Source organism: Rhincodon typus, chromosome 23 (genome assembly GCF_021869965.1).
Source record: "Rhincodon typus isolate 14 chromosome 23, sRhiTyp1.1, whole genome shotgun sequence".
Taxonomy (NCBI): domain Eukaryota; kingdom Metazoa; phylum Chordata; class Chondrichthyes; order Orectolobiformes; family Rhincodontidae; genus Rhincodon; species Rhincodon typus.
Genome location: NC_063354.1, coordinates 33,628,786 through 33,653,689, shown reverse-complemented (window position 1 = coordinate 33,653,689; position 24,904 = coordinate 33,628,786). Strand labels below are relative to the sequence as shown.

The 24,904-nt window shown below is 42.2% G+C and overlaps 1 protein-coding gene across 5 annotated transcripts in view; it reads right to left on the bottom strand.

Moving 5' to 3' along the window:
- LOC109935846 (UDP-GlcNAc:betaGal beta-1,3-N-acetylglucosaminyltransferase-like protein 1) overlaps positions 1-24,904 on the bottom strand; it is an 87,591-nt gene that overhangs the window by 6,000 nt on the left and 56,687 nt on the right. For 4 of the 5 annotated variants that reach the window (XM_048610879.1, XM_048610880.1, XM_048610881.1 and 1 more), the window contains exon 6: positions 16,057-16,152. In XM_048610879.1, the coding sequence (XP_048466836.1) occupies positions 16,057-16,152 (96 nt within the window). Of the gene's footprint in view, positions 1-745; positions 806-16,056; positions 16,153-24,904 lie in introns of those variants that run through there. The other variant, XM_048610882.1, reaches the window with a different exon arrangement.

The window sequence follows — 24,904 nt, the reverse complement described above, 5'->3', positions numbered from 1 at the left end:
TCTGTGTGTGCGTGTCTGTGTCTGTGTGTGACTGTCTGTGTGTGCGAGCCTGTGTCTGTGTGCGCGTGCCTGTGTCTGTGTGTGCCTGTATCTGTGCGTGTCTGTCTGTGTGTGCGTGCCTGTATCTGTGCGTGTCTGTCTGTGTGTGCGTGCCTGTATCTGTGTGTGTCTGTCTGTGTGTGCGTGCCTGTATCTGTGTGTGTCTGTCTGTGTGTGCGTGTCTGTTTGTGTCCAGTATGAGTTAGTACCTCCTGGATGCGAGGCCAGAAGAAGTGTCAAAACTAGGGCAAAAGTAAGTACTGCATGATTAAACCAATTAAACCCCTGGTTGTTAGAGGTGCTGGAATGTTTAAGTATTGTTGTTGGCCATAATTAACATCTTGGAAATGAATCAGAAGCTGTGCAATTTTGTCAGGCCAAGGAGGGGGGTGGAATGGAATAAATACTGAACATAGAAAATAATTTCCATGCAACAATGCTCGCATTCTTTGAAAAATCCCTCTCAAGCTGAGACAATAAATAACATGAACTTTAAAAAAAACTTATTTTTAATTTCATGGAGTATTTTCTCACTGACAAAAGTATTCCTGATGTATTATGAAATTAAGTTTCCAACTGATCATCACTGAAGCCTGAAATCCAGGAATATAATGCTCTCACAGAGCCGTGAAGCTACCAAGAAGTCACAAGTCACCACTTACAATAGTTACGTTGTCCTGAATCCAGTAGTTAGTGAAAAATGGGGTGTTATAAAGGCCTGATGAGATTGAACAGAGACTAGGCCCAAGTGTTCCGACTGTGTTTACTGCAGATATTTAAAAGGAAACAATTATAAACAAAGAATTTTTCAAGCTGGAAACAACATAGCTCTGATTTGAAACACAAAAAATACCCAGAAATTGCTGGAAAAGCTCAGCAGGTCTGGCAGCATCTGTGGAGAGAAATATTTTGACTCTTTTTACTTGAGAAGGGATGTATTGGCACTAGAGGGGGTGCAAAGGAGGTTCACTAGGTTGATTCCGGAGTTGAGGGGGTTGGCTTATGAGGAGAGACTGAGTAGATTGGGATTAAATTCATTGGAATTCAGAAGATTGAGGGGGGATCTTATAGAAACATATAAAATTATGAAGGGAATAGATAAGATAGAAGTAGAGAGGATGTTTCCACTGGCAGGTGAAGCTAGGACAAGAGGGCATAGCCTCAAGATTAGAGGGAGCAGATTTAGGACTGAACTGAGAAGGAATTTCTTCACCCAGAGGGTTGTTAATCTATGGAATTCCTTGCCCAGTGAAGTAGTTGACGCTACTTCAGTAAATGTTTTTAAAAAAAGGTAGATACTTTTTGAACAATGAAGGAATTAAGGGATACGGTGAGAAGGCGGGTAAGTGGATCTGAGTCCACGAAAAGATCAGCCATGATCTTATTGAATGGCGGAGCAGGCTCGAAGGGCCAGACGGCCTACTCCTGCTCCTAGTTCTTATGTTCTTATGTTCTTATAAGCTTGGGTCCAGGGACACTTGCATAAATGTGTACAAACCAGAAAATGATACAACTGTTCATTTACTCCTGCAGTTCTAAAAGGGTTAACAATATCTTCTATTTTAAAAAAAACTCTAAGCCAGATTTATGGAAACAATCAATTCTTGAAAATGGCTTATTAAGACTTTCTAACTGTGCAGCATATTCGGTTAGCTTAGTTGGCTGGATGGCTGGTTTGTGATGCAGGGATGTCAACATTGTGGATTCAATTCCTGCAATGGTTGATGTTAGTATGAGGGACTCTCCTTTTCAACTTTGCTCCTTGCCGGAGGCATAGTGACTCTCAGGTTAAACCACCACTAGCTGCCTCTCTGTAATGAGAGAGCAGCCCTATTGTCTAGGAAGAACGTGGCAACTTCACCTTTATCTTTACATTCCAGTAGCATTCCGAATATCTAGAAAGGTGGATCTCTGAAAGGCGAATGGTGATTTTTTGTTTATATAGAGGATGGTTTTTTCCTGCATGGTCCTGTCAAGGTGGACTTATGGGAGGACTGAGAGGAAGTTCACGTACATTGTCTGCAGCTGACTTTGCCAGAAGCAAGTTATCATTGTAGGTGTGGACAATCTATCTCCACAATTGATCACCCATTTCTGCGCTGTTTGTGGATGTTTCTGGAAACCTGTCCATTGGTGTTTGAGGTTTGCAGGTAGCTAGCTTGGGATGGAATATGGGATTGGAGGTCTTGGTAGGGATGGAGGAGGGGATAGGTAGTGGGCAGTGTCACAAGGCAGATCCCATTGATTCAAACCCCCTTCAGGCAGACATGCCCTTTGTGGACTACTGTCATTGAGCCTCCAGACTAACAATCATTGGTTAGATAGGGGTTGAATTTTCTGGACAACTTGTAAAGTCTACAAAAGGGCTAGATTCTTTGAATGGAGTAATAGGCCGCTCAATCAATGAGTCTTTATTTTTCAATCTGGTAAGCAATGAGATTTTTTTCCCCCAATTTTGGATTTAAGATATTGATGTAAACTGTTGAGCAGGAATGGCTGATGGTGCGTTCTTTGCTCCTTTCCTCCTGAGAAAGCCAGTGTGCTGTTTCTCAATGTTATTATCCATATCAGAAGAGATCACACTGAGCCGCTGCCTAGGATGTTTAAAACAAAATTGTGCAATAGAGGAACCTTGAAAAAAAAAATTCACTTGTATAGAAGACAGTATGTACTCTCAACCATAGGCATAGCTTATATTGATAAGCATTCGTCAAGCAGGAAGCTTAAATTGACAAACACTCTGCAGTGTGGTTTTTTGCTGCTATTGTAAAAACAGATTTGGTATTGTCAGTGATAGAAAAAGATGCCTTAAGTTAGTTCAAATTGTAAATTAATCATAAGCCTGGGCAAACCATAAAAGCATATACAGAGGAGACTCCACATTGGGATTTGTTCAAAAGCTGGGGTGAATTTCATTAGGTTTTTTCATTCACATAGATTTCACTGGCCAGCCAGCATTTATTGCCCACCCCTAGTAGCAACTGATACAACTGAGTAGCTTGCTAGGCCATTTCAGAGGGCAGTTGAGAGTCAACCACATTGTTGTGGGTCTGGGGTCACATGTAGGTCAGATGAGGGTGGCAGATTTCCTTTCCTTAAGGATGTTAGTGAGCAAGAGCGGTTTTTCCTGACTATCTACAATGGTTTCACAGTCATCAGAAGGTTCTTAATTCCAGATATTTTTTATTGAATTCAAACTCCACCATCTGCTGTGGCGAGATTCAAACCTGGGTCCTCAGAACATTAGCTGAGTTTCTAGATTAATCATCCAATGATAATACCACCAGGACATCACCTCCCCTGAAGGTGTTGCACTCTGTCTCCTCAGCTAAGATGTCCTCTTGAAGTTCCAGGTTTCCCACATGGTGCGGGCTTGCCGTTCACCCTGAAACGGGTAAAGTACTAGTGGCAATAGGACGATGCCCTTAAGTGGCCATTAATTGGTCACATATGACTGTAAAATCTCAGACAGGTCAGGATGGGGGTTGTGTAGGCAACAAGAGTGAGTAGTCAACGTATGTTGTCCTTCAGCAACATTTACATAGTTTATATTGCTTTCATTCCTTATTTATTCTTAATGTAAATCTTCAATAAGTTACACATATTTCAGGAAGCTACGGTACAATTTGTACAGCTCGCCAAATATTTTGCTATGTTATATCAATTTACCAAGGGGGAGGTTTGTGCTTACAAAAGAAAATAATGAATAATAGCAAAGAACGGTCACTTTTTATCCTGGAGCTTTGTTGTGATGGTAGCTCCAACTTGAGCAGTGATATGTGAAGAGGTGTCACTCTTGCTGGAGTCATGGTTCCCAAGGTTCATCCAGGTAATAACACTAATAACCAATGTGCTGGGTTAAAAATGAAGTACACATTTGCATAGTGCCTTTCGGAATCTGAGAATATTCCAGACCATTTTAACACCAATTAAATCTGTTTGAAGTGTGGGTACTACAAGGTAGGAAACAGCAGCCAATTACAGCCCACTGACATCAATGTGATAATGATCAGTTTTTAGATGTTGCTCAAGAAAGAAGCATTGGCCAAAGTACAAGCTACTCTTTGAAATAAAGCCCTGGGATCGTTCACATCCCTCTGAGAGGGCAGATGTAACCTTGGTTTAATGTCTCACGCAAAAGATGCCACCTCTAACAGTGCAGCACTGCCACCCGTACTGCACTGGTATAACAGCCTGGATTTTTATTAATATGCTGAAGGCTTAGTTTACCTACTGCTCTATCTCCAAATCCTACACCCACCTCCTCCCCGAGTCTGGGAGGGAATCCATAGCATGAAAACAATAGACCAGAATCATCACATTGAAACAATAGTGTCTTAGTTGCCTGCAGTGTAAATGGACCAGAGTCCAGAGACATGACTCTCTACATGAGGCAGCAGTTCTTCAATATTAATATATAATACCCCAAATTTCCTTCCAGAAAACACCACTAGGGCCTTTTCAACAAGGGCAGTTTTGGTCTTTGACTCCAGAAAGTGATAAGCTGCTTAAGGGACAGACTCTTGTTATGATTCCCAACTGATGTTAATCCCGGGAAAGTGACTCAGTGAAACCTGGCTTGATAGATGCTAACTTTAAATGTGGAATTCAGTGACTGAGCAAAAGAGTTACCACTGTACCTTTAGTACAAAGAATAAAGTGTTTATTAAGGTGAACTATAGTACATACAGCGTCAAACAAAAAGGAGCAGTACAGTGTCTCAATGGTTAGTACTGCTGCGAACACAGCGCCAGGGACCCAGGTGCAATTGCAGTGTAGGCCAATTGTCTGTGTGGAGTTTGCACATTCTCCCCATCTTTGCATGGATTCCCCCTCCCCCCTCCCCCCACAGTCCAAAGATGTGCAGGTTAGGAGAACTGGCCATGCTAAATTGTCCCGGAATGTCCGGGGATGTGTAGGCTAGGTGGATATGGTGTTATAGAAATAGGGCGGGATGCTCTTTGGAGGATTGGTGCAGACTCGATGAGCAAATGGCCTGTACCTGCAACGTAGGGATTCAATGAAAAGCTTGGAGAAAGTTCATTACAGACATCAGAAAGGGATTCAATTTCAAACTATTCCTTTCACTCCAGGAATCCGTTTCCAAATACCAAAACTTCAGTGAAAACTTACTGGTAACTGCACACCAAGATGTTAGCTCAGACTGGCACAACAGCACCTAGTTTCCTTCCATTGAATTTCATTCACTAGATACTCTTTTCTTCACCTGGTATCTCTCATTTCGACATCTAAAACCCACTATTACTTTAACTTCAGAGAAAACACAGGAGTTCTCTAAACTCAGGTTCCAGCACTCTTTGGCTGGTACACATCGATTGGCTGACTGTCTGAGTTCCAAACTGCAATATCTGTGTCCTGAGAACCCTGTTGCTAAGCTACAGCACAGTTATTTTCACTCTGCCTTCTTTAATGCTCTGAACAGCTAATTCCCGTTTTCTCAACACTAAATTTAAAAAATCTCTTGAAAAATGTTGCAAACAGGCCTGCTGACTCTCCATCACCAAGCCCTCAAAAACAACTTCAAAACATTGAAATTAAAACCCATGTCTCCCTGTTCTTAATGTAAAAATATAAAATGCAAATTTAACTTAAAGTCATACATTGGTCCTAACACTTTTATGAAGAGGAGCCCATTATGAAGACAGTGCTTTACATGGGGAGGCAATGACCTCGTGGTATTATCGCTGGACTGTTAATCCAGAGACCCAGATAACATTCTGGGGACCCGGGTTCAATCCTGCCATGGCAGATGGTGGAACTTGAATTCAATAATTATCTGGAATTTAGAATCTAATGATGACTGTGAATCCATTGTCCGATTGTTGGAAAAACCCATCTGGGTCACTAATGTCCTTCAGGGAAGGAAACTGCCATCCTTACCTGGTCTGGCCTATATGTGACTCCAGGTCCACAGCAATGTGGTTGACTCTTAACTGCCCTCTGGGCAATTAGGGATGGGCAATAAATGATGCCCCCTCATCATGTGAATGAATAAAGAAATAGGTGCTCCATCAGCTCAGAAATTTCCAAGAAATCTTGCTCAATATAGGATGAGGTACACTGAAAACTGTTATACAGAAGATCTACAGTTGACTTGGCTAAAATTGCAGTTCCTTGTCTCATAGAAGACAAACTATATTAACTATTGCACTGTTCATTTTATCTGTTTTAATGATTCATGTTTTGACTTTGTCATGATTTATAGTTTATTTGTCTCAGTCGGTCAGTTCCTCAACTGAGTGAATAATGTAAATGTACATAATTCAAACACCTTGGACTAGATTGCAGTGCAGGAGTAAATAAGATTTGCTAAATGGCATACAGCATTGGTGAGGCCACATCTGGAGTACCCGGTCTCCATATTTAAGGAGGTGCATTGGAGATGGTACAGCAGAAGTTCACTAAATTACTCTCAGCAATGAGGGGATTGTCTTATGCTGAGACATTGAGTAATTTGGGCCTTTATTCTCGACTGAGTGAGAGATGATCTCATTGAGAAATATGAGATTCTGAAGGAGTTTGACAGGGTAAATGCTGAGAGGGTAGGGAATTTAAATCATGGGGGCATAACCTCAGGATAAAGACCCAAACATTTAGAACTGAGAAAAAGAGAGTTTCTAACCTCAAAGGGTTGTGAATATCTGAAATTCCCTGATGGTTGCTGATGCTCCATCATTAAATATATTTAAGGTTGGAACAGACAGTTCTGTGGCTTCTCATAGAATCCAGAGACATGGGGAATGGGTAGGGAAGTGGAATTGAAGATAATATATACGTATAGACATACAGCACGGAAACCAACCCTTCAGTCTAACTCATCCATGCTAAGTGTCCCAAATAAACTAGTCCACTTGCCTACATTTGATCCATATCCCTCCAAACTTTTCCTATTCAGGTACCTGTCCAAATGTCTTTTAAATGTTGTAACTGTACCTGCATCTGCCACTTCCTGTGGCAGTTCATTCCACATACAAACCACCCTCTGTGAGAAGAAGTTGCCCCTCAGGTCCCTTTTAAATCTTTCTCCTGTCACCTTAAAAATATGCCCTCTAGTTTTGAACTCCCTATCCTAGGGAAAAGCCCCTTGTCATTCACCTTGTCTAAGCCCCTCATGATTTTATAAACCTTTATAATGTCACCCCTCAACCTCCTATGCTCCAAGGAAAACAGTTCCAGTCTATCCAGCTCTCCTTATAATTCAAACTCTCCAGTCCCAACAACATCCTGATAAATCTTTTCTGAACCCACTCCAATTAATAATGTCCTTCCTGTGACTATACAGCAAGGAGGGAGTTGTCCTCAAATGAGCCCCATGAAGTCTCATGGCATCAAGGCAAACATCAGTAAGGTAAACTGCTGGTTCACTAGCCAAGGGAGGGCGGTAGGTGATCAGCCTGGTTTGAGATGTGCTTAAGTGAATGTGATGCACAAAATATGACAAACAGAGGAGGCGTGGAATAGAAAAGAGATGAGGATCTGAAGTTTCCATGAACTTAGTATCTGGAATCCCATCAAGTGCTCTACACAACAAATGTTAAAATTTATGACACCAGTCATTTCATGGAAGAGCTCTGGTGTGAATGTATAAGGAGATAAGCAACGGTAAATGTGCAACTTCCGAGAAATCCACAGCCAGTACTGGCCAAGCATGACAGAGGTCGCATGAACTATTTTAACTATACTTAAGCCAATATTTTCTGTTATTTAACCTATAACAATTTCTGTGGCCCCAATTCGAAATGCACAATATGTAGTTCAGTGTGTGACAAATAATCTGGAGCAATCATTCCATTCACAACCTGACCCCTAACAACAGCATTTCATTTTAAATGATCTCAAAGTGAAAACATATTTGAGGGTGTGCTGATTAATTCATTTTTCCTGTGGTTAAAACCTACAAGGAAAGGAGTAAAGGGAGTAAACCTTAGTTTACTTGTTTTGTAGTTGTGTCAATCGATACTGATTTCACTTCATGCTGAGCCATTCTGTGGGCTGAATATGATACAAATTTTATTATCCTTAATTCAGGATCACTTCAATTGAGATGAAATTCAGAAAATCTAGAATGGGTGGCTGATCCAATCTTGCTCATTATACTTTTGCTTTTGGGCCATCTGTGCATATACATTCCATTAAATTCTTTGCGCTGCAGCAAGTTTAAACTTAGAGTGGAGTTAGTGTTTCCTACTTTTATCGTTGTACTTTCAGCAAAATCGTGGAGCTGAGGCAAGCTCCTCTCTGCATTATTGACTCTGCAATGTCAGTAGTTTGGATCTGGCCTGACTGAAGTTCCACATTAATTCCATCACCAATCTGAAGTGTAAACATTGGAAATTTTATGTCTTCAAACTTCTTTTCTTTAAGAGTGTGTGTGTGAGTTAAGATATTTTAACCTAATATTCCTGAAACTGGGTTTGGGTCATCTACCCATCTTACACCTTGCAGATTTTATTTTCTTTTGCTCAGTATTTTATCATAGGATATTAACTAAAGAGATGACCCCACAAATCCGTGCAAAGATGGGGTTGACCAAGTATGAAAGTGAACCACTGATGTGGATGTGAGTGGTTGATAACATTGTCATTTTGCTTGCGCTGTGTGGCCATATCCTAAATTCCTGTGCATCTTTACAACACAGCTCACATCAAAATACTTGATCCCTTATGTCCTGTTATGAGGGACTGGTAAGTAAAACACATTTTTGTGAGGTGAAAGATCGAGGCTGACTACGAATGTGAATATGTGCCAGCATTTATTGCTCATCCTAACTGCTACGGGGAAGGTGATGGTCGGCTTCCTTCCTGAACCTCTGCAGCTCTCGAGTTGTAGGGACACAGCGCTGATCCATGATTTTGACCCAGCAACAGTGAAGGAATAGCAATATAGTTCTAAGTCTGGATGGTGTATCGCTTAGGGGGGAGCTCACAGGTGGTGGTGTTCTTATGGATCTGCTACTTTTGTTCCTCTACATGGTAGAAGACATTTCTTTTTGGGATATGCTATCAAGTATAGATAAAAGGATTTAGAGGGCCACAAAAATCGGATCATTGAACGTGGTGGGTTAATCTATATGGTGCAATCTATGATAGATTAAAATCAGGACTGAAGTGTCAATGGATTATACAGCCACAAGCATCACATTGGATGGTGAGCAGACCCTGCCAAATAATACCCAAATAATCTTCCAAACTTGCAAACGTCTTTGGATTGCAATCAGCAATGTGAATTCTGGGTGATCTTTGCCTTGATTAGCCCAAAACTGAGGCAAAGCTGGTTGTCTCAAAACTGTTAACAGTGAAACTCAACTCATTCAAAGGAAGCCTGCAATTTCCCTCATCTGCATAGCTGAATACAGAACCTGGTGATTCATGTACTTACTAAGTCTCCAAGCAGGAGAGTTTGTGATTTTCCAACCTGCTTCACAGAACTGGATCATAACAGAAACCTACGTTCCATAGTAAACAGTCTGGTAAAGGGGTCATTTTATGTGCCAGCAGTGACACAGCCAGTGAATCTGTGTGTGTAGTTTCCAGTGTGGAAAATATTTCCGTAGCATGTCAGGATATTAAGGGCAAGTCTTTGAAGTTTCATTTTTGCACAGTAACACTACAGCATAACACTTGAGACAAGCTGGGATTGATTTCTGCGTTCACTGATCAAACTGACCGAGTTCTGAATGTAAATCCCAGGCAGATTAACACCCAGACAGGCAAGGCAAAAATCTAGCCTATATCTTGCATACTAAGTTGCAATGAGGATAAATTAAACTTATGCAACAAAAGAGTGTGTCAGTACAGTGAGGAGAAGTGTCATGCATTCCCGTTCTGTTCTCACGAAAGTAAGGTCATTGATGTGGTCTCCAGCATTTCTTTGGAAATGTGCAACATTCCCTCCTATTAACTGCCCTGGCACCCAACATTCCCTGCAAGTACAGGACTGACAGTGGTACTTTAGCCAGCGCACATTCTCAATGGTAGTGTATTAATTAAATTTTAGTGTCATGACAGTACAAGAAGAGTGAGAAAAATTTTTGAGTGTGATATTGCCACCATAACAACACATTTTCTGACAGAATTAAAACAGGCAATAGAAAGGCCAACGCAATGGTAAAAAAAAAATCTTCCTGACAGCGAACATATTTCCATTGATGTGACCACAGGTAATGATTCACCAAGCTCTGCCAGCCAAAGTAGATTATAAAAGCTATCAATTGAATCTCGCATTGTTAGTCACAATGATACCTAAGCTGCTGATTGAGTGCTGTGGTTAAAAATGTCACGGTTTAAAGTCTATTTAACATATAGATAGCATCAGCGTCTCTGATGAAGAGTCACTGGACTCGAAATGTTAACTCTGTTTTCTTCCTACAGACGCTGCCAGACCTGCTGAGTTTCTGCAGCAATTTTTGTTTTTGTATTAGTGTCTCTGGGTTTGGGATGGTTGAATTTGGCCAAGTTCCCATTCATGTTCACTATCCAGGAACCTCTGTTGGAAATGTGCATGTATAATGTTGTACTGGTCCAAGTTCACTAAGCTCCAGTCCGCATTTTAAGTGTAGCACATGAGTAATGACCAGATACTCAAAATACTAGAGGGAAATGGCACCAGGGACTAGCGTCCAATACCCAAAAAGGATGCAAAACATTATGGTTAGAAGGGAGGAAGAAAGACCCTATCGCCGCACCTGTCAGTCCAACATTTTTGCCCCCTGACTTGCTGAAAGTACAATGAACTTAAGATGTAGAGTACAACATATGATAGAGATACCTGCTTGCATCAAGGATAATGGGGTGTCAAGAAGCAGTGTGAACAAGGCAAGTAATTTCTTAACCAATCAAACTATCAGACAGGGATGGTGGCATCAACAGCCCCATACATGAGAAAGAAGCGTCAATGAGAATAGGTTAATTCAATGTTAATTAAAGTGCCGACAGAGAAATTAATAAGAGGGAGAGATCCCTTGGGCGAGAGAGGAAAAAAGTCATCAAAAAATAAGTTTCAACTTTTCCATTTTTAAAGATGCAGTTAAATCCTGCAGGGATAAGAATTCATACATGTAATCATTCACTTTCAGAGCAATTGTCTAGCGCTAATGAACACCTACCACATATTTGAAAAGATACTTTGTCCAGAATAGCTAAAGTCTAACTTCCTGTAGTGAGTTTACTGGGAATCTACTGTGCAAGCAGAGGAACTTCACACCATTCAAAGCATTTCCATGGTGAAGCAAACACTAAGATGCTGTTTACACAAAGCTATTGGTGGAACAGTACAAGCCAGCAGCAACTTGTGGACACTTGATTTTAACTGGGTATTGGGTCCTGTCTACAGTTGTTATATTACCTGCACATGAAGAACAGCAAAATCTCACCACAGCAAAATCTGACCTTCTAGTTTAAAACACCAACATTTAGCATCCACTGTGATGCCGAGGTGCCAGTGTTAGACTGAAGTGGACAAAGTCAAAACTCACACAACACCAGTTTATTGTCCAACGGGTTTATTTGAAATCACAAGCTTTCAGAGGGCTGCTCCTTCGTCACAGCATCATCTGTGACTCTGGTGACGGCACACTCCCATCGGGTCACGAGGTTCAACATTCAACTTCCAGTCCAGAGTTTGAGCACAAAGATCAAGATTGATACCCTAGTGCCATACTGAGGTAGTGCTACCCTTTTGGAGGTGCCATCTTTCAGATGAGATGTTAAGCTGTCTGTGTGCTTTGGTGAATGTCAAGGATTTTACTGTATTATTTCAGAGAGGAGCTGGAGAGTTAGCCTCAGTGTCCTGCCCAATATCTATTCTTCAAATCAATAAAAATAAGTTATTTGTTCATTATCACATTGATATTGCTGTGTGTAAAACTGGCTGCTGCATTTCCTATATTACACCCGTGACTACACTTCCACGGCACTTCATTGGTTTTAAAAACCTTACAGAATTCCAGTGGTCATGAAAAGTATAATTAAAGGGTTGCTTCAAATTACACCACTACTCTTGCATGATATGCTGGATTGTGTTGGGCTGGGGGTGGTGGTTGCTGGAGGGAAGTGGGTGCTGGAGGGAAGTGGGAGGGTTTTGGTCGGGGGAGGGGTGAGATGTCAGTTAGTGTCGAGTTGGGGAGTGGAGGAGGGGTGCAGTGCTGGGTGGGCCCGGTGGGTTGGATCAATGAGGGGGTATTGAGTCTAGGGTTGAGGGCAGTTTATAGCTCAGGCAGGGGATAATGTCAGGTCTGGCAGGATCAGTTTGGGGTTGGGGATGGTGATGGTGATGGCAGCAAGTCATTAGAGTGGGCATTAGGTAGGGCAGTGGAGGATCTGTTTGTGTTTGGGTCTGGCAGGTTTGGGTAAGGATAGGGTGGGGTCAGAGTTTTTAGGGGTGTTGTGGTATCGAGTTGGGGATGGCATCGGTTGCATCAATGTCAAGTCACAGGGCTCTGGTAGTTTGAGGACAGGTCAGTGGGGAGTTGGGGGAGGGGTCAGTGGGGTCATTGGGAAGTCAGGGGTGAAGGGCTGGAAGGATGGGCAGATCAACTCGAGAAGCATTAGTGGTCTACAGTTAGATGAATTGGAGTGAGGAGGTGTGAAAAGTTCAATTATTACCCAGGAATTACAGTAGGTTTTGATCCTTCACTTTTCCAGGTAACTACTAATCTTCAGTAATTTAGAACCCTCTGAATTCTTCGACTCTAACTCAGCCTAGAGGACTTACTTTGATGGGTTTAAGATGTCAGGTAATTGCCCAATGGAAACCTCATCTTCCCAAGAAATCTCCCCATTGGAATTTCTGGGCTATTATAGTATAATGCTTCCAGCAAAGAACTAACATAGGACAGGACATTAACTTCAATTCCTTAGAGAGACTGAAGAAGTTAGGAAAGACTGTTTTACTTGGAGCAGAGAGGCTGATGGAGATATTTGACAGAGAAATTCAGAATCATGACTGAGTAGACTGGAATAAGCTGTTCCCATTGATAAACCATTGAGAACCAGAGACCACAGAGTGAAGATAATTGGCCAAAGAAGCAATGCTATCATGAGAAAATGGGTTTTTGCACAAAGAATGTTACGATCTGGAATGGATTGACTGAGAGTGGAGTCGAGGGGCAGGTTCAAGTGAGGCAATCAAAAGAAACTGAGTCAAAAGCTGAAAAGGAAGGATTTTCAGGATTTTGCAGAGAAAGCGGGGGAATGACTCCCATTGAACTGCTCCCTCAGAGGGACAGCACAAAAACAAGCTGAATGGCCACCTGCTGTGCTATAACTATTTCATGATCCCAGGAGCCCATCTGGATCATTCAGATGAAAGGTCAGTGCCCGCAGATTCTGGTTCCATATTCACATTGTGCACAGCTCTGTTCTGGATCCACAAAACTATACATGATAGAAGCTGCAAAGTTCACTTCAAGGCACAGCAAAGAAAACATGGGATCTCTTCACAGCGTTTCCAAGTTAGATGCAATTTGTTCTTTTCCCTGACAGTGTGTTGGATGTGATTTGTTACAAGAATGTGTAGCTTCCTGTGTTCACAAGTGTAGCACAAATAATAAACAGATTGTTGGAATGCATTCAATGAGTCCTCACAGATGACACCAACCCTTTCTTTTATTGGCAATCTAACTAATCTCTCAGATACATTCACTGATCATAATCTGAAAGACTAGGATTACATTTGAGCCCTCAAACTCAATCACTGGACAATTCTTTCTAGCCGGTCCACACGGTGTCAAAGGCTAGATTCCGAAGGAAACAAAATTCACTGTGATGTAAAAAATGATGGACTCTTCACTCAGAACCTCAGGGGAGGTGATGACCTAGTAGTATTATCACTAGATTACGAATCCAGAAACTCAGCTAACGTTCTGGGGACCCGGGTTCAAATCCCGCCATGGCAGATGGTCGAAACTGAACTCAATCAGGAATCTGGAATTAAGGTTCTAAAGATAACCATGAATCCATTGTCAATTGTCAGGAAAAACCCATCTGCTTCACTAATGTCCTTTAGGGTAGGAAATCTGTCATCCTTACCTGGTTTAGCCTACATGTGACTCCAGACCCATAGTTATGTGATTGACTCTTAACAATTAGGGATGAGCAGTAAATGTTGGCTTAGCCAGAGATACCCACATCCTGTGAATGAATTTAAAAAAGCAGCCAATTCTTTGCCAAGAGTTCTCCTGCAGCAACCAATTTGAGGGAGAGAAAACGCGTTCCTTTCCTTATAAAAGCAAGTTGGTTTAGTTCATCAGTGTCTGGCCATTCCGTTCTATCAGGTCAACACACAATAATGAAGCAGACAGTATTTCCTTCCAAACTCAATCTCGAGATGGAACTGCCTCCACACTGAGAACATGTCCTGCCAAGTGACCTGTTTAACAGTAACTAAAGCTGATTATCTCCCTGCTGTGAACAATATATCTGCTTGCGCAACAGGACTGCCTCCCTTGCTTCACGTAATCTTACTTTTTTGGCAGAAGATATGAATAGTTTGAAGAACATATTAAAGCATCTTGCCCTCACAAGCAGACTCTTCACTTACTAATGAGACACTTGCATGGGGACTGCTTCCCTGCTAGATAATAGCTTCAACAGACATGTCTGTTTATACATTGAAAGTCTCATTGAGAAGCTAAGATAGATTACATTCTCTAGTATCAAAGTATGCTATGTTTCAAAATCCTCTCAAAATAGTATTCGACAATGTCAAAATGATTTTTGAAACCCGTTACAGTTAAGGATGTATTATGAAAAATGTGATACAAATAAAATGACACAGTGACATGTGATACCAGTTCTCAGCTGAACCAGACTCAATATCACCGAATGAGTGCAGCATTTTACCACATACACTTGACATAGCTAAGTTGGATCTCAATCTTTCTGACCCTCTGTTTTGAAGTGACATTTAGATGATTAACACTCATTAAGTGAATGGTCAATTAATGCACAACCGTGGGGCGGCACAGTGGCTCAGTGGTTAGCACTGCTGCCTCACAGCGCCAGGGACCCAGGTTCAATTCCACCCCTTGGGTGACTGTCTGTGTGGAGTTTGCACATTCTCCCTGTGTCTGCGTGGGTTTCCTCCAGGTGCTCCGGTTTCCTCCCACAGTCCAAAGATGTGCAGGCTAGGTGGATTGGCCATGCTAAATTTCCCTTAGTGTTCAGGGGTGTGTAGATTAGGAGGTTTATAGGGGGATGGGTCTGTGTGGGATACTCCGAGGGTTGGTATGGACTTGTTGGGCCGAAGGGCCTGTTTCCAGGAATTTGTAGGGATTCTATGATTTAGCTAGTGGAAAGTGGGGTGAAATCTCTGCATTGCTTATGGATTGGTTGGAACAGAATGATGGGAGCATCACTCTTACAGAGGGAACCAGACAGTGTGCAGTGTGCAATCTCCACAGGTCAGGGTAACTTAATGAGTAAAACACTTACTATTGAGGGTCATCCCTGTTTGGAAATGGGTGGGGGATCCAGCATTATCTGAGGGATTACAGACATGCAACAGTAACTTACACAATGGGACAGTTCTGGAGATACTGGGGAGCAGGTACTGGAACAAAAGCTGCATCAGATCTACCTCAATCCTGATCATTCAATCAGGCAGTTTAACAGATCGAATTAGAATGCAAGAAGACTGAATGCCAAAAATATTTTGATTAGATTACTAACTATTAAAGTTTCCTCAAACCTTAAAGGTGGCACCATGACAGAAAGAAGGATGAAATTTCACAAAACAGAATTGGTTATACACCACTTACACTACAGTAATGAGGCTGTAGTGATTTAAACAAGTCACCTGGATTTATCCTCAAAGCGAACAGCCAGCTCTTAGAAACCAACATCCTGAAAAAGATTACTTCAGCCATATCTTGGCATTGACAAGCACAATGACATGCTGTAGTTGACATGATCTTGTAACAACCATTTCCAGACTCCTGCATGCTAACGGGGAAAGTAACGTGTTTTATCAATGTAAGAAAATGGAAACCTTTCCCACCTGTGTTACTAGTTGCTCCTGTGTCAGGTTATTGATCCAACGAGCGTAACGCTCAGTGGAGCCTTCGGGTTCTCGCTTAACTTGGCAACCAATGATCTACGGTTACAAACATACAAGGACACATTCACTCAAAGTAATCTTCAAGCAGAATAAGGTAAAGAAAACAAATTAAAGCAAAAATCCAGGCTCTGTTTTACATAACTGCCAGTGAAGGGCCCATCAAATGATGCTCAAATATTTTTGTCAAACTTGTCTAAAGCTCAATCTTGGATGGTCAGAATGTTCTTCCAGCTAAATGCTGGGAAAAGTCAAAACTACCCTCTTTAACCCTCATGATGGATTCTGATATGCAGCTATCTGAGACTGAATCAGACTGTCCACCACTTTGGCCTGCTATTTGCACCCCTCAACAATGTGCATTTGGCCACGTACAAACTCCACCTTAAAAATCCTTACTTCTACCACCACCACATTCCCATCTCCACACTTGCTCCAGGTCATCTGCCATGAAACTCTCACCCATCCCTCTGTTACTTTTGGATGGCACTATTCTAATGCACCTACAGCCTCCCATCTCCCACCCCCCATAAGCTGGAGGTAATCCAAAACTCTGCTGCTGTGACCTTACTCGCTGCAAGCCCCAGTCACCCACTACCTTATACCATAGAAGGTACAAGGGTGAAGAAGAAAAATAGGAAAACAAAGAGACGATATCAAAAAGTTTAGGTGGGTAAAATTGAGGAAAACGCAGTGGTGCTTTGTCAGAACGCTAAGAGCAAGTGGATGACTAAGAAGTGTGTGTGTCCTATCGGAGACATACAGTCTAACTTGTATGTGGATGCAGAAGATGTGGGAGGGGTTCATAATGAGAACTTTGTCTCTGCCTTCACAAAAGCAAGGGATGGTGTGTAGAAATGGAAATAACCAGTTAAAGAGGAGGAGGAGGAGGGTGAAATATTAGATACAATAAACATAAGCACTGAAGTACCGGAGGAGATAACATCTTTGAAAGTGGATGAATTGCTGGGGCAGATGGATTGAATTCCAGGCTGTTCAAGAAAAGCAGGGAAGGAAACAACAGATACTCTAAGGATCATTTTCCAATCCTCTCTAGGTACAGACGAGGTATCATAGGACAGCATACCTGCAAACATTGTACTATTGTTTAAAAAGAAATGTGAAGGATAAGCCAAATTTATATAGGTTAGTCAGCCTGACTTCAGCATTGAGAAAATGGTTTATTCTGTCTCTCAGAAATGATTTAAACAATCAGCTGAGAGGGCACAGAATAATCACAGAGAACACCGTTTTGTTAAAGGAAGGTCAGCTCTTATTATTGCCAGGCCAGAATTTATTGTCCATCCCTAAATGCCCTGGAGAATGTGGTAATCAGGTGGGTTCTTGAATTGCTGTAGTACTTGGGGTGTAGGTTAGGTACACCCACAGTGCTGTAAGGAATAGAGTCTCAAGATTTTGAGCCAGTGAAGAGAAGGGAAATCGGTATAATTCCAAGTCAGGATAACGTTTCTTGGAGGGGGACCTGCAGATGGTGGTGTTCATCTGCTGCCCTTGTCCTTCTCGGTGGTAGAGTTTGCAAGTTTGGAAGGTGTTGTCAAGGAGCCTTAGTGAGTGACTGCAGAGTCTCTTGTAAATAATACAAACTACTGCTGCTGTGTGCCAGTGATGTAAGTGAATGTTTAAGGTGGTGGATGGTACTAATCAAGTGGGCAGTTTCATTCTGGGTGGTGTCAGGCCTCTTGATTGTGGTTGGAAGTGCACTCATCCAGGCAAGTGGGGAATATTTTATTACACGCCTGACTTGGTGCCCTGTACAGTATACAGGCTTTGGGGACTCAGGAGGGGAGTTCCTCACTGCAGGACTCCTATCCTCTAACCTGCTCTTGTAGCCACAGTATTACAATTCCACCCAGAGACCGGCTATAACAGCAAGAGGAAACGTGAATGAGGAAGAGTGATAATACCTGTTGGAAACATGAAGAACACAGTCAGATATTCTAAGTGGGTCTCAGAGTTGCGACCAGTATTTTTCAGATTGGAGGATATGGAAAGGGGAATGCCAGCAACATCTGGGCTAGGATGTTTATTGCTGTTCCAGGCCAGCGAAGAGAAGCCATGGACCTGATGGCCTTTTATTATACAGTCATACAGATGTACAGCATGGAAACAGACCCTTCGGTGATGACCAGATATCCTAAACTTACCTAGTCCAATTTGGCAGCATTTGGTCCACATCTTTCTAAACTCTTCTTATTCATGTAACCATCCAGAAACCTTTTAAATATTGTAATTGTACCAGCCTCCACCATTTCCTCTGGCAGCTTGTTCCATTCACACACCACCCTCTGTGTGAAAAAGTTGCCCTTGAGTTTCTTTTTAATTCTTTCCCCTCTCATGTTAAACCTATGGCTTAAAGCCTGGATCTCCCTAATCCTGTGAAAAAGACATTGGTAATTCACCCTATCCACACCTTTCATGATTTTATAAACCTCTATAAGTCACCAATATTTCAGGAAAAAATTCCCCAGCCTATTCAGCCTCTCCACGTAGCTCAAATCCTACAAACCCGGCAACATCCTTGTAAATATCTTTCCTATAGCAGGGAGACCAGAATTGAACTCAGTGCTCTAAAAGTGGCCTAACCAATGTCCTGTACAGCTGCAACATGACCTCCCAACTCTTATGCTCAATGTTACAACCAACGAAGGTAAGTGTGCTAGATGCCTTCTTCACCACCCTGTCTACCTGCGGCTTCACTTTCAAGGAACTATGCACCTTCTCCCCCCAACCCCCAAGGTCTCTTTGTTTGGCAACACCTCTCCAGGGCCCTACCATTCAGTGTACAAGTCCTGTCCTGGTTTACCTTACCAAAATGCAGCATCTTACATTTATCTAAATTAAATTCCATCTGCAACTCCTCAGCCCACTGGCCAATCTGATCAAGGTCCTGTTGTACTCTGGGATAAGCTTCTTCACAGTCCATTACACCACCTATTTAGGTGTCATCTGAAAACTTACTAACCATACCTCCTACATTCACATCCAAATCGTTTATGTAAATGACAAGAAGCAGTGGACCCAACACCGATCCTTGCAGCACCACTGGTCACAAGCAACCCTCCACCACTACCCTCTGTCTTCTACTTTCAAGCTTATTTTGTATCCAATTGTTCATTACACACCCAAGCATGCTTACACGGTCAAGGCTCTCGGTACTGCAAAAATTCAGGAACCTCTTTTTGCCAACCGGATGGCTGCCTGGTGATGACATTGGCAGTAGAAAGCTGCAACCAGAGACCATGGGTAACAGACCTGTGCATTCGTCAAAGAGCAAAGCAGAGGTTGAACTGGATTGAGAAGGAAGGAGGTTCAAGATCACGGATTTGGAAGGAAGGGTAGACAGATTGTGACAGTGAGGAAAAGGCTGCAATGAGCAAAATGTTTGCGCCAGGGGTCGAAGGGTCAGCCCTGTTCCTCCTGGGTCACAAGAAATACTGTAAAAAGCACTGTCTGCAGGCAGCCGTCTCTATTTCACTGCCAGTTTTCAAGAGTTCTGAGAAACCTGGCCTGCAGCGATCAAATTTAAATCAGCTTCCAATTTTACTGGGGGAGGTGATTTTAATAGTTCAATAAAGCACTCTCTTCTCTTAAGATGAGATAGGCATAGATTCACCACTTAACCTATTGCAGTAAAGGTAGCAACAGACCTACATTTACTTCACCACAACCCTCTCCTGCCCATTACACAGATGGGTAATGTTCCCACCTCTACGTTCTCTTTGCTGTACTCCCAGGGAGCACATATATTCACTCATGAGACGAGAGGGTCACTGGCTAGGCCACCATTAATTGTCTACGTCTAACTGCCCTTGAAAGGGTGATGGTGAGCTGCCTTCCTGAGCTGCCATAAAGCATGGTGTAGGGAAATCCATGGGTTGTTAGGAAGGCAATTCCAGGATTTTGACTCCGTGACAGAAAAGGAACAATGACACATTTCCGAGTTGGGATGGTGTGTGGTATGTAGAGGAACTTGCAGGTGGCTATGTTCACATGCATTTGACACACTTGTCCTTTTGGGTAGTAGAGATTGAGGGTTTGAAAGATGCTGTCGAAGAAGTGTTAGTGAGTTGTTGCAGTGTATCTTATTGATGGCACACTCTGATGCTACCGAGCTTGAATGGTGTACGGAGTGAATGTTGATGGTGATTGATGGGGTACCAGTCAAGCAGGCTGCTTTGGCCTGGTCAAAAATCACACGACACCAGGTTATAGTCCAACAGGTTCATGTGAACACACAAGCTTTTGAAGCATTGACCCTTCCTCAGTTGTAATGAGAGAGGAAGTATCAAGACACAGAATTTATAAGTAAAAGATCAAAGGACTTGTTTGAACAAGGCTTCTTTGCAGGATGTCCATACAACGCCAGATACATTGACGACATTTTCTTCCTTTGGACTCATGCTGAGGAATCACTGAAACGACTACATAGCGATATCAACAAGTTTCATCCCACCATCAGACTTAGCATGGACTACTCTTTGGAGTCAGTCTCATTGTTGGACACACGCATCTCCATCAGGGACGGACACCTAAATACCTCACTCTACCACAAGCCCACTGTCAACCTCACAATGCTGCACTTCTACCCTAAACCTGTTAAAAATCCATTCCCTATGGACAAGCCCTATGTGTACACAGGACCTGTTCAGGTGAGGAGGAAAGCAATGGATACCTAGAAGTGTTGAAGGATGCCCTTGTATGACTGCGATACGATGCTCAACTTATCGATTGCCAGTTCAGATAGGCCACAGCGAAAAACCGTAATGACCTCTACAGAAGACAGACACTGGATACTACCGATAGGGTACCCTTCGTCGTTCAGTACTTTCCCGGAGCGGAGAAACAACGCCATGTTCTTCACAGCCTTCAACACATTATCGATGACGATGAGCATCTCGCCAAGATCTCTCCCATGCCTCCACTTCTCATCTTCAAACAACCTCCAAACCTTGAACAGACCATTGTTTGAAGCAAACTACCCAGCCTTCAGGACAACATCGACCACAACACCACACAACCCTGTCATGGCAACCTCTGCAAGACATGTCAGGTCATCAACATGGACACTACCATCACACACCGGAACACCACGCACAATCTGCACAGCAGAAATTCATATGACTTGGCCAACGACGTCCATCTCATACGCTGCAGGGAAGGATGCCCCAGGGCATGATACACTGGCGAAACTGTGCAGATGCTATGACAACGGATGAATGGTCACCGTGCAACAACCGCCAAACAGGGATGTTCTCTCCCAGTGAGGGAATACTTCAGTGGTCAAGGATATTTGGCATCAGATCTTTGGGTAAACGTCCTCCAAGGTGGACTTCGGGATACAGAACAACGCAGAGTCACCGAGCAGAGGCTGATAGCCAAGGTCGGTACCCACGAGGATGGCCTCAACCAGGATCTTGGGTTCATGTTGCACTACAGGTGACCCCACCACACTAAAAACTCTCTCTCTCTCTTACACACACACACACACACACACACAAATCTATGGGGCGGATTTGCATTTGCAGATTTGGATTTGCAGATACATTCTATTTTGTTCAAAAAGCACACAATTTGTGGACACAGCCAATCAGTGGGGCATTTTCTAAATTCCTGCTTTGGAAATAAAACCAGTCTGACCCCAGGTTAAAACATGGACAGATTCTAAACAAGGCCTCATACCAAAAGGTATTGTCTGACCTGAGATGTCACCTCTTGTATTTATTGATAAAACTTTTAGTTATCTCAGGACATTGACTTGAAAGAAATTCGGAGAGATGCACATATTAATCAATCAAAACCTGCATCTCCTTTCGGACTGATTAAAGATTGAACATGAGGAAGTCAGCCAGCCATTTTAGGATTATTAAATACATTTGCAGCCGTTGTATAATCCTTCGATCTTTTACTTATAAATTCTGTGTCTAGATACTTCTTCTCTCATTACACCTGAGGAAGGGGCAATGCTCAAAAGCTTCTGTGTTCAAAAAAACCTGTTGGGCTATAACCTGGGTATCATGTGATTTCTGACCTTATCCAAACCAGTCCAACACTGACACCTCCACATCATGCTTTGGCCTGGATAGTGTCAAGCTTCTTGAATGTTGTTGGAGCTACACACATTTGGATAAATGGAGACCTGACCTGATCTGTGCTTTGTAGGTAGTGGACAGGAGCTGTGGGGTTAAGAGGTGGATTATTTGCAGCAAGATTCCCAGTTTCCTGTTTTTGCAGCCTCCGTATTCACAAGCAGGTCCAGTTCAGTTTTTGGTTAATAGTAAACCCCAGAATGTAGTATTCAGTATTGATAAGCCCACTGAACATCAGAGGGAAGACTGCTAGATTCTCTCATGTTGGAGATGGTCATTGCCTCGTACTTGTGTGGTCCGAATGTAACTTCCAGTTATCAGTCTAAAGTTCAATACTCTCCAGGTCCTGCTGCATATTGGCACGGATTGTTTTTGTATCTGGGAAATTGTGAATGATGCTGAATAATGTATAATCATGACTAAACATCACCACTTCAGACCTTATGATGAAAGGAAGGTCACTGATGAAGCAGCTGAAGATATTTGGGCCTAGAACACTACCCTGAGAAATTCCTGCAGACATGTCCTGATCCAGATGACCTATTGATGTGTGGCAGTGCAGCTGCTCAGCATAGAGGGGAGACGGTTGTGATGGGGATTAGCTGGTGTTGTACCAGGCTACTATTTATCTCCATACTCCTTGCTTCATCCAAAGAGGACTATGTGACATTGCATCAATACCGTCTGTTACCAGCTCTCTCACACATTACAGCCTTTTAATTGTTGGTTGAATGGACTTAGAGTAGATAAAGAAAATCAATTTGCTCTCGTGAGACAATCCAAAACTGGCGTGTCTCGTCTTAAAACTGGAGTAAGGTCATTCAGGAGTCAAATCTGGAAGTACTTTTCCACGTAAAATTTAAGACACATCAAATGTCTGGGGATATTGGCTCAATGGAAGTGTCCAAGACTGAGATTAATAGATCATCATTGGTTTAGGTCATCAAGAATGCAGGTCAAAAGTGGGCAACTGGGGGTTGAGTTACAGATCAGTATGATCTAGTGGAATAGTGGGACAGACTCAAGGGGCTAAGAATTACTGGAACATCTTAAATGTGGTTGTGAGGCTTCCTGTACTATTAATATGTTTCTTCTCTGAGAGGGTCATTAGACTTTGCAATTCTGTTCCAAAGACAGCAGTGAAGGCTGATAAATAGATCCCAAACCAGATGGTGGGGTACAAAGCTAGATACAAACCCATTTCTTGATAGTTGATTTATTTAGAGAAAGTAATATTAGATATTCCTGTCTCCTGTCGACCAACCAAGTGTCCACAGCAGTCTCTCTTTACAAGTGCTCCAGATAGAAATTTTCTAATCAATCTGTTCAGAGATGTTATTACACACCTCCCGAGCAGGTGGGACTTGAACCCAGGACCTCCTAGCTCAGACGTTGGGATACTACCACTGGACCACAAGAGCGCTGTAAATACTCCAGAAACTTTAAACAATGCCCTTCACCTGTTTATCTTCAATATGCAGGTAATTAATACATGATTAACAGAGGCCTGATTGTTGACTTTACTCAGGGCTGAGTGAGACAGATATTTGATTTATAAGTGAGTCAAAGGTTACGTGGAGGTTTGACAAGCAAAGGATGTTCAGATCACACTCGGATCAGCTGCAATGCTCAACAAGCAGCTGAGCAGGCTTTGATGAGCCAAGTGCGCTAACCCTGCTTTGATTTCTTACAATCTTATGATCATATGTTTCTCAATAGCATTTCTGCAGATGCATGCTAAGTGACTCATTTAGTATGTGTACATTGTCCTACATCCCATCTCATCAAAATATTCAGCTGAAGATCACATGTTTTCAACTGTGCTATAAAAACAGTTAATACTCATGTAAAACTGTTTTCAAATGAAGGCATTTAACTCCTGTGTTTATAAACAAATCAAAGTGTAACGTGATTCTTTTTCTTCCCTTGTAACCTTATTGTTAACAATTAGTAAATGAGACAAAAGAGGAACCACACAGCTTCAGGTTGGTAATTATCTTGAACAAATCTTGGAGTGTTCTGATAACAATAACTTATTGAATTCAATCATATGACCTTGGTAGTTAATCAGGCAATTTTCAGCCTGTCACTTTAACAGCTTCAAGGGAGCGCATAATTCCAAAATACATGTTAGTCCTAAAGGATGACCTTACCAAACTCTTAAAAATAAAATGCTTAAAACAGATAAATGCACTAGAAATGATTTTCTAACAGCCCTTTCATTTTGTCAATTTTTGTTCAGTGTTTTGCCATAGTCCAAATCCTACCATCTTTCAAGTGACAATAAATGAAGATTTACTGATCATATGTCACTGCTGTTTTGCACAGTCTGGGTTCGATCGGACAAAATCAGTGTTTAATTTTCTATCGAACAAAGAAATTGAGACACTGAGTGAAAATTGCTCCATGAATGTTGTTAGTTATTTTCTGTCCACTGATTTTCAATTAAATATATGACTTCTTTCCCCGTCAGCAAAATTATCTATTTATGGAGAATTTCACCAGACTATCTGGCTATGTTGCTACTAATATACATATGACATTTTCTTTGATATGCAGTGAGCCTCGGTGCACCAAGTATTATTTAAGACAAGATAATAGGAACTGCAGATGCTGGAGGATCTGAGATAACAAGGTGTACAGCTGGATGAACACAGCAGGCCAAGCAGCATCAGAGGAGCAGG